General features: G+C 27.0%; 1 protein-coding gene across 2 annotated transcripts; it reads right to left on the bottom strand.

Moving 5' to 3' along the window:
* Positions 1-2,844: 2,844 nt before the first annotated feature.
* Positions 2,845-8,647, bottom strand: LOC101489689 (pectinesterase 3-like). Of its 2 annotated transcripts, none has more exons than XM_012718645.3 (3): positions 7,453-8,647; positions 3,613-4,006; positions 2,845-3,434 (listed from the first exon to the last, which is right to left on the bottom strand). In XM_012718645.3, exons 1-3 carry the CDS (start codon positions 8,513-8,515, stop codon positions 3,137-3,139), a joined length of 1,755 nt encoding a protein of 584 aa, XP_012574099.1. In that variant the 5' UTR covers positions 8,516-8,647; the 3' UTR covers positions 2,845-3,136.
* Positions 8,648-11,372: the final 2,725 nt, after the last annotated feature.

Below are 11,372 nucleotides of genomic sequence, written 5' to 3'. Positions count from 1 at the left end.
TTGTATGATCAGTCTCTTTAAAAATTTAGATGTTTTATACAGCAAAAGTTATATTTTTAAAACCCTTAATAAATATTTTAAAGATATATGTTAGCGAGACTAATCAAAGAGTTTACTATTACCTTCCTCTTTTGATTTTTTTTTTGTCACTTTTTATAATTTTACTAAATTAATTATCTTTTTATTAATTTATCTTTAATTATGTTACATTTTTTTTTTAGAATGTATAATAAATATTACAGTAAAACAAATATAAATTAGTAAAATAATTTAAACTTTCAACAAATTTAATATTACAGTTAAATTTTTTAATTCATATGATTTAATTAATAAGTGTTATATAAAAGAACGAAAATTGTAGTATTTATTTATTTTAAGCTTAAAATATGTTTGGTCACCATAAGTTATTATTCTTTTTGTCTCTATAATTTTTTTTTTTTATAAATTTAATTATGTTAGTTTAATTTTGTTTTAAGATCGTCCTTACTAGTAATGATTGATTGTTAAAAAAATATGACATGATAGATGAAAAAGAAATGCCAACTTAAGAGACAAGTTAAAAAAGTGCGAACTTACATGAAAGAAAATTAAATAAAAAAACACAAATTTAATTAAATCAAATATATATATTTCATTTGATTTTCGTCCTCGTAAGTTTATATTTTTTTTTATCAATATTATTTAACGGTCACTTACACCGAAAACAACTTTAAAATAAAATTAAATCAATTAAATTTAATAATTCTAAAGTGATAAATTAATAAAATGAGTTGATATTATAACTATTAATTATTGATCATATACGTATACAAAATTATAATAATTTATCTAATAACATTCAAAGTTGATGATTAATAATTAATATTATTTAATTTATTATTTATAACATATTACTTACTAACCAACTCCGATGAAATATATATTTAAGTCTATATTTTATAATCATAAGAAAAAAAAAATCCATTGGAAATGGGCAAATGGCAAATTTCAGAATAGCAGGCGGCAGGCCGCGTAACACAAATCAATCATTAATATCCGGTAATCGCGCCAATAAGCATGCCATGCGTTTCTCTCTCTCTCTCTCTCTCTCTCTCTTTTTTTTTTTAATCTGTCGACATTTTTTTTAATAAAATAAAATTTAATTCAAGGGAGACATATTCATGCAAGCTCAATCACAACTACAAACTTTTGACATAATTTATTAATCGTAAAATTCTAAAATATAAACTCAAATTACGCGCTTGAATTCAAGTCACAGTGGAGCAAAATGTCCGACTTTTATACTAGTTGTCTACATGTTATTTTCATTAGTTTTTTAAGGCAACAATATTGCAAAAATATATTATATACTTTAAGAATTCTAAATTTCAGCAAAATTCCATTATTGCCCATCAATATTTTTACCCTTGCAAGATTTTTAAAGACACAAATGTGAATAATTGTCACACTACAATGCGTCAATTTTTATACATGTATTGCATATTGTATATTTTAAAAAGACACAATTCTTATTGTTCTCACCATATCTCTCCTTTTAATATCATATTCAATTTTTTTTTCTTCTTTTCTTCACTCTCAAATCATAAAAAATTAATGAAAAATATAATTTTGAAAAACTTCACGGGACAATTTTGTTCATATTTTTCATCTTATTCTTCTTTGTAATTTCTAAAGGAGTCCACCCATGGCTCAAGTTTGTGAAAATTCATTATTTTTCATCTTTTTCTTCTTAAACTCCCACTCTCTATTCATTTTCTCAAGTTCTACCATTATGTACTCAAATAATTTTGTAGCTTTCCTTCCTCATGTTAAAATCCTAATCATATTCCCGAAAATAGGTGACCTTAACTTATATTATTTTATATCACAAGTAAAAAAAAATTGGTGACCTTAAAACATTGAGGCCCTATTAGATGATTCTTCTTCTCAACCGTCTTCGTGGCCACCGACGTGGCTTCAAGCTAATTGTACCAAAAAAGCTAAATATATATTCCAATTATATTGCGCTTAGCTATCTCAACACACACACACACAAAAATGTATTGAATTGATGGTTATGCCATTTGCCAACTTACAAAGTGTATGGACACATAAGTGCATTATTCATCCAACCCCCAATTTTTTTTAACTTTTTTTCGAATTTCAGTTTCTAGTAGTGTAAAATATACTACTAGATCCTAGTTTCCAATAGTATATTTGGAGGTGAGGAGGCAAAATCAGGAGACACATGAGCATTAACCTAATCTATTTCACTTGGACCCAATCAAAGTTTTTTATTAATTAGTAGTTGAGTTTGCCGACTCCATTAAAAAATGATTAATGTTTGTCGAACCTCTCAATTAATAATGTAAAATAAACTATTGGATCTTAGATTTTGATAATATATTCTTGATGCTTTTGAAAATGTACAAATGAACTGCATAAATTAATGGGAATGTGCCGATGCATGCCCAACTATTATTACAAATTTAGTGATTTTTCGTATGCGTATATTCAAACCAATGTAGGAGTGGAGTAAGTAGCATCACCTCATGGTTATTCATGTAGATTAAAAAAAATATGTTAATAAATGTAATAAAGTTACCAAATTAAATTGTCATGATTAATCACAACTGTTTTATATAAAAAAAAACATTGTCAAGACTTTTCACTCAATATTTATCCAAGAGTGAAATTTCGGACACAATATTAATATTGCATTGAAGAACTAAAATAAAGATATTTTTTCTTCATTTATAAACCGACAGTATGATGATGTAAGTAGGGTTGAAAAAAGTATTTTTCTTGCAAATACTGTTACTGTTATAAAATAAAATAAAATAAATTCTTAACGAAACCAAAAGCTTAAAAATACATTTATTATTATTATTATCATCATTTAAACAATGGCAATATCACAATAAATAAAGCCACAAATAGAGCATGGCATTTCACCAAAATCCAACCAATACAAATCAAAGACAAAAATCAAACTTCATCTTGAGCAATGATATGTGTGTCTCAATTTCTATTTTCTCCTCTCTCTCTAAATATATATTTTTATTGGGTTAATAAATATGTTACTCTCTCCCACTTAATATATATGACAATTAATTAAAAATGAAAAGAAAAAAAGGGCTTAAAATGAAAGCCCAATTTAAAGGCCAAGAGAGAAAGGAAAGCCAGTAGAGCCCAACCAAGTAGAGCCACCAATAAAATTTCCAGGAGTAAAAGTTTGGGCCTCAGAAGCACTAGTAATAACCTTAAACCCTTTCCAATTAACCCTCTTAGAAGTTCCAGCACCAGGCCCAGTATTTTGATATTCTCTATAAACCAAAGTATTCAAAGCAAAATTACCATTCCACTCATGCCACCCAATAGGGTCAATAACATCACTAATACTACTTTGCATAATCACTGTTCTAGAATATTGCTTCCATGGCCTCCCTAAATATGTAGGTTGTGAGGCCAAAACATAACTATCTTGAATTGTAAAACCTGTGCTTTGATGTGGACTTTTTCTACCTTGTGCTGTGATTGTAACTTTTTGTAATGGAAGTGGAACTCTTGTGTATATCTTGCAGTTTTGTAGAACAGCAGCTCCATTGCCAAAAATGAAGTCTATTGTTCCATAGAGGGAAAGTACCCTTTAACCCTTCCAAATCCTTAGTAGCACCAATCCTACATTTTTGTATAACAATTCCAGTGTTTTGATTAGGATCAACCCTACCTTGTGCAGTGACCATGTTTTTTTGACCTGAATCAGGTTTCCTAGCATGAATGTCACAATTTTGGAACACAACAGCTGAGTTACCAAAAATGAAATCAACTGTTCCTGAAATGAAACAATTGACAAAGAATTGACGATTGTTGTGAACATAAAGTGTATCTTGGTATGCTATTATGTCACAGTTGTAGAAAGCTGATAGGTCACCACCAACTCTTAGTGCCACTGCTTGGTGCTTTGAGGGACCCGCTGTATTTTGAAATGTTATGTCTCGTGCCAAAAAATTTCCTCCCACTACGGCTGCAAAATGCAATCACATATTAATTAATCAAGAGGAAAAAATGTTTTTTTGTTTGTTTGTTTTTAGTTTTGGTTTCATTTTCACATGTTTGTTTTGAATGGTGAAATTGACATGACAAAATGTTGACAAACTTTTTTAAAAACAATCATGCATGTGATGTGTCACAATTTGTTACGAGGATGTTCTTTGTTTCCCCAATATTGTGTTCCATGATTATCATGTAATTTTTACATATATTAAACATGTGGTCAGATAATCAATTTTAGATTTATATAAAAGAATAAATAAATCGTATACTTAAACAAGGTGGTTAAATAAATTCGAATTAGAGGTAGCATAATTAGAATTAGCATGGTTGAATGGGTTGAAAGCAGTTGAGTTGTCTAGGTGCTAGTAAATGGAACACAAATTTGGTGGCATTTAAGGTGAACAGCTTTATAAGATAGCATGACGCTAAAGTTGTTATCAAGAGTTTTGTAAGTGCAAGTTGAGAGTTGAGAGGACATGATGAGATAAGTACTTAGGACAACTACGGTGTACAAGTCTACAACTACACCACCAAAGGACAAGATCACAAGCATGTATAGTCACCAACTAGACTTTTCTTGTTGTGCCAATTATTGTGGACATAAAACATGATCTTATCTCTAAATGTACCATTTCTTTTTATAATAATTAAATATAAAATTTTAGTCTTTAATGATAGGTCGATTATCTATATCATTTAAAATTTTGAATTTTTAAATAATTTTAATTAAACATGTTTAAATATTATAAACATATTTTATAATTGTTTTTAAAAACAAATTAAATATAAATATTTTAAAAGCAAAAGTTTATGAAACAAAAAATAATAGAATTGTGAACCTAAGAGTTTACCTTTGAGTTTTGTTTTTCTTTTAAAAATTTCTCTCATATAAGACATAAAATGTATCTGTAAAATTTAATAAAATTCGTGATTTATTTTAATTTTATAGTAATTAAAATTATTGATAAAAATATTGTGGAGGTTAAAAATCAAAGAGAAAAACTTGTAATCACTAAAACCACAAATTTAAAATTTGATTAAGATTAAAAAAATATTTAATCTTTCTTTTAAAATAATTTTTATATTGAAAAATATTTATTTTTAAATTTTTGGTAAGAACTTAATAGAGACATACTTCTAATTATCTGAATATTAAAATACTACTTTTTATCAAATATAAAATTAAAGACACTTTAAAAAGTTAACATATGCCTACAAAAATAATAAAATACTATAAAATTTAAAAATATGACTAAATAAGATAATATAAATTAAGATGAACCAAGCCCTCTATCTATATAGGGAGAACAACTGGAGAAGTGAGATATGCATATAAAAGTTGTTCTATGACATGATGTAAGACCACACGTTTATTTTAGTTGGAATTAAATATGAGATTATTTTCTAAGACGTTTTATATATCACAAGATAATGACAGGTGAGCGAAAGATTTATTATTATTATTAATCTAAAGGGAAAGCAAAGGGGAACTTTTGGATTAATTGTCCATATGTTATGTCATGCTATATTGTATAGGAAGCCATGCATGATTGAAGCAAAGCAAAACAAATTATAGGAAGTATCACGGAATGTTGATACGTAGCTTTAAACTTTAAACTTTAAACTTCAAACTTGATTTGAATTAAGCACAAAAGCTGAAAGAGACTGACAACCGGAATCGAATATATTATAAAGCCAAATTTTATGAAATATTATTGTCTAGCTGTGCTCCAACCTCTTTCTCCATTCAAATATAACATCCTTTCTATATTCATCTTTTATACTACAGTATCTTTTTAGGCATTTTTACATAAAAAGTAAAGTAATAATAAATTTCTAACAAAAAGTTTTAATGAACATTAAAGTAAGATAAATTTTTATAAACTTTAATTTTTTATTTATTTTTTTTGATAGAAGGTTGCATCATTTTAATTTTAATTTTTTTAATAAATATGATTTTTTTTATTAAAAACCAAACAATCATTTACGTTGTCGTACGACAAAAATACGAACCATTCTAAAAATTAAAAATATATATTTTAATATACAGAATATATTTTAAACTACAAAAATACAAAAAATATATTTTAAGTTATCTTGTATAACACAGATGAACTGCACATGGAAATTATTAAATTAATAGTATTTAATTTCATACTTAAAACTAGAGCAGAAGAGCGCAAAAAAGACCAGATATTATTTGACAAATAATAAAAATAGCTATGGTCAGAGTCAGAAAACACTGAACTAATCCATGTGCACGCTGGACCCATTTGATTGAAAATTGTTGCTTGATTCAAAGAAACATATTTTCTTAACTATAATAATTATGAAATTGTTTTTTCATGTTGTCTTCAATTGGGACCACAATATATCCCGAAATTATAGGGGTTAACGCGTTTGTTTATATAATTGCTAATTAACACAGATCATTTTCTTAACAACATTTTGGTCCAGCCATGTGAAATTATCACTCAATATATCATTGACTACACTCAAAATTTAAACAATGTTTTTTAGGCGCTATAAATTGGTGCCTTGTTATTTATAGGTTATCACAATGCTTTTAAAATATATCTTGTGACTATTGTCTCAAATAGAAAATTTATAAATAAAAGTAAAAATAAATATATTGTATATTATTAAAAAGAGAATAAAAAATTATAAAATAGATACATTTTTTTTAAAGAATAATTCAAGTTCCTTTATCATCTCATGTCAATAACCCAATATCATTTTGATTATAAATTATGATGTGTGTAATTATGATATAAATTTTGATTAAAAATTATCATCTCATGTCCATATAGTTGTGCATGAGAGATATCTTGTCTTGTGTATAAAAATTAATTAATTTGTTTTCATAAGATACACTCGTTTTGTATCGAAATATGGTTTTTGGTTGTTTGTAAGTCCTTTCAGTCTCAACTATCAACAAACAAACAAATCCATTTCCAAGGACACCACATGCACATAATTCCATTATATCAATATAGGGACATTTTAATATTCCTTCATATACGAATAAGACCGTTAGCACATTATTCTCCATTTCTTTTTAATAAACCAGGTATCAATCAAGTAAAATTAAATAAGAAAAAGATAGCTTAGATAAATCCAATAAATTTTCAATTAAAAACTAAAAAAATCATAAAAAATTATAATTGATAACAATAACACATAAAAAGATATATGACTATGTACATATAAATAAATAAATAAAATATATCATTAATGTAAATTAATTTAATACTAAAATCTAAAGAGAATCATGTATTCCATAAAATCATCCTAGCAAAATAGTGATTTTTAATTTTGTCAATTAAACAGTACTCCATCTAATTTTAAATATAACTAATAAAAATGAGTTAAAAAAAAATTGATATGTAAATGAAAGTGTAGTGAAGAAAAACTTACCAACAGTAGCAGAGTGAAAAGTGGTGCTTCCATCAACAACATTTCTACTAGCAGTGATAATAGTATTCTTTTTACCATCTCCCAAAAACATTATATTACTCTTTTTCTTTGGCACCTCCACATTTTCTTTATACACCCCTGCTTTTATCTTTATAACATATCTCTTACTACTCTTCAAAGGAGCACTCGCCACCGCCTCCGACACCGTCTTAAAATTCCCACTTCCGTCCGCCGCCACGACCACATCCGCCTTCACCGCCGCACCTTGAAGTAATCTCCTGTCACCGGCCGAAATCCACTCCGGCCAGTTCACACCATTTTCTTCTTCCAATAATTTCCTATTCTTTTTGTTGTTGTTTTCTTCGAATTTTGCTATGTCTTTGTCTGTCATGTTCTTAGTCATGGTCAATGCATTGCTACACATGTGTTCCACGTGGACTTGTCCTTGTTCTAGAACCTTCCTTACTTGCTTATCGGCGCCGTCGTGTGAGAATCCATCCAAGCAAGTTACCTGGTTAGTTATGGCGGCGCTAATGAGTGTTTTAAGATCATCAGCATGTTGATAAAGTGTCTTTTTATTCGGGTACAACAAAAGATCTCTCTGAGCTTCTTTAAGCTCATCTAATGTATCATCTATAGTTTCCAAACAATCGTGAAGAGCGATTTTCTCTCTTTCAGAGAGATTTTTTCGTCTCAGGAGATTCTCAACTGTGAAGAAATTGTGTTCAACAGCTCTTGTAGTGATGTTAAGAGAGAGAGAAATAACATCTTTATGGTTGTTGATTTTGTGTGTTATGTTTGGTTCAGATGAAATGGCAGAGAAACAGAGATCAGGGTAAAGTGTAGTTGTGCAAGCGGTTTTGATTATTGTGTGAGAATGGTGAGAGAGTGAAAGAGAAGAAGAAACAATGTTGTTTTTGGTTTTGGTTTTTTGTGAAGATGTTACTGATGCTGAAATGGCTATAATTGAAGCTGTAATGAGAAGGGCTGTGAAGAGGGAAAAGAAGAGCTTTTTCTTGTTGGAATTTGAGATTCTGGTGAGGGATTGTTTTATTTTGTTCATGATTTTTTTGTTTTTGTTTTTTGTTTTGAGATAAAATGTTTGAAAAAAAGAAGAGAGAAAGGTGTGGTGAAGAAAGACAGGGGAAGGACGAGGTACTTATATTGTTGGATTTGGGATAAATGTTCTGTTCATTGATTTCTTAATTGAAAATGTTTATATTATTTTTTATATGGAAAAAGTTTAGATTAGTTGTATTATGGAGTTTATTATGGTCAGAGTAAGCCTCATGATTGTAGAACTACTAGAAGTATTAATTGATTATTAGTTAACAAAATATTATGTGAGTAAGAGGGTCGTGGAACAATTTGTGCAATAAGAATATTACTATAATGCTTTAATTAGGAAGGGTTCTAATTTTTTCTATAATATACTTTAATTTTTAATTTTTGAACATTTTAAAATTTTATATGTGTAATTTATGTCTTGAATGAATAGTCAACGTCAAATAGCAAAGGTTCTACATCTGACCTATGTGACAGTGGCTCTGCAACCTACTAGACGCCACCACTCACTATCAAATGTTAGAATTTTAAATCTCGACGTTAGAGTTTTGTGATTTTAAAGTTTCAATTTCTAAATTTGAAAAAAATCTTTAAAAACATTAAGACAAAAACATTAAGACGGTCCTAGTCGGTAGAAATTATTGAACTAAGCTCTTGTAAAATATGAGTTAATTTCTTATCAACTAAACAATTAATTAGCAAAAACGTTTATGGTTTGAAAAAAAATTGGTGTACACTCCTACATTCATTCTACTCTTAGAGATAAATAAAAATAAAAGAAGTGATGTGATATATAAATAAAGGAATAAAAAAAGAGATAAATAAAAAAATATATAAAATTATTTATATTTAAATATTAACGATGTTATTCAGTACGATAATAATAACTAACGAAATACAATAATCATAAGTGTTAATTTTGTTGAATGACTAAACTTTTACTTCCTTATTTTATAAAGATCATAGAGAGAAGTGAAAATAATCGATCAAATCTTTCGTTTATATTCGTTATTTTTGCTCTCGTACTAATAATCATTTGAACATAAGAGTTTTTATACTTTAGTGTCTTAATATGGTTGAATTATAAGAATTGGAATAACATGTGAATAATGTGGGTTTAGAAAAATCCAATGGCTAGGTACCTCTGTCGGTGCAAGTAATGAACGGGTTGTTTTTTTCTCAAACTATGTGTGCTAAATTATTGGCAAAAAGTTACATTTAATTTTTGTTTCGATTGTTTAAATTTATTTTATTATAATTTGGCTTTTTAAGTTATATTTCATTTGTTACAGTTAGTCTATTATCTTAATTTTGATAATAATTAATTAAATTAAATTTTTTAATTATTTAAAATTTTATTAAATACTACAATAATATGTCTCACGAGTCACATATTAATCTTTCATAAAATATTTATTAAATTTTATAAATGATATATTTTTTAATTTTCTCTGCAACAATTTAAACAGATGTGTGATCTTAAAAATAAGATAATGAATGTATATTCAACATAACCAATTAATGCCATTAATCTCTTTTAGATGCAAAGTAGTTTGAATAATCAACTTGTTGCGATGTTTTGATTAGATCTTAATATTTTATGACAATAATTCAAAAAAAAATTATTAACGTAATATAATATTTTTTAAATATTAATCGTACAAATAAATTTAATTTAAATAATAAAAGTTGAAGTACCAAAATAAAAATTAAACTAAACTTATATAAATAACCATATATTTTTATCTAAATTATTTGAACAAAACTGATATACACAAGAGTTTTTATTTTTGAGTAAATAAACTCGAATTTTATTGATCACAAGATTTTAAAACAACAAGAGTATCATATTACCCTAATCTGTAACCCCAAATAATTAAAAGGTAATTGTCCCACTTTGCAATTTAGGACATTTGTGGCTCTATGAAACTAAACTATTACATTTACCTTTATCAACAAGCTTTTACGGAAATTCACCTTAAGCTATAATATTTACCCTCAAACAACAACAAAATAACTTTAATGGCTCAAATATGATCCAACTTTTCTCTTTGAGAATTAAAATCTCATTTTCAAATTGACAAATGAGTGAATTATGACTTATTCCTACACCAAAATTGTTTTATAAAATCATTTGTTGTTATCCTAAAACAGTAGTCCTCTCCATTAAATTTTTTAAAATAGAGCTATCGTTAATAAGAATAAAATGTGACGTAGACCTAACACATTATAATATTTATTTTCATTTTACTAATGTTATATTTATCTTCTTCTTAATGATGTCCGAGAAATTCCGCTCAATTAAATTGTATGTCTTTTTAAAATTAAAATTAAATTTACATACATTTTTTTTCCGACTAGTCTTGCCAACAGCATCATTAGTAATCAAGATCTGGTCCAAGATTCATCTGTCTTTAACAAATGCATGTGGGAAATGATCTTGTCAATGACTTTTTTGTATATATATTTTCTTTCAAATTATATTATTTGGTAGCATTCTCATATAATCTCAATTTAATTTGATTTCATAAAAGCTAAAATTGTTAACGAAGAATGTTGTAGAGAACATAATATAAAGAAAAAAATTATAAAGATTAAAAATAAAATTCTATAGAAACTTAAATATATTTAAATTAATTCTAAGAAAATATAATGAGTGAGTGATTTTATTATTTTCATAATTTAGTTATCCTCAAAATGAAAGAATAAAGTAAAGGTTGGCAAATAGGAGTCTCTCCTTTGATCAAGGAAATGAAATTCATATTTTAATTTAAAGTCTCTTTCCTATGTATCAATTTTCTTTCAACTTTTCTCCTTATGTTAGTTTCCTATTTTTATATGTTGTCCTTAACTCC

Source organism: Cicer arietinum, chromosome 7 (genome assembly GCF_000331145.2).
Source record: "Cicer arietinum cultivar CDC Frontier isolate Library 1 chromosome 7, Cicar.CDCFrontier_v2.0, whole genome shotgun sequence".
Taxonomy (NCBI): Eukaryota; Viridiplantae; Streptophyta; class Magnoliopsida; order Fabales; family Fabaceae; genus Cicer; species Cicer arietinum.
This window is presented reverse-complemented; position numbering and strand designations above follow the sequence as displayed.

Excerpts from the sequence above, each read along its gene's own strand:
- LOC101489689 (XM_012718645.3), bottom strand. The coding sequence starts at position 8,515 with ATGAACAAAATAAAACAATCCCTCACCAGAATCTCAAATTCCAACAAG. Across the intron at positions 4,007-7,452 it reads TTTTCACTCTGCTACTGTTG|CCGTAGTGGGAGGAAATTTT; the intron begins GTAAGTTTTTCT and ends TGCATTTTGCAG. Across the intron at positions 3,435-3,612 it reads TTAAAGGGTACTTTCCCTCT|ATATTTAGGGAGGCCATGGA; the intron begins ATGGAACAATAG and ends CTCACAACCTAC.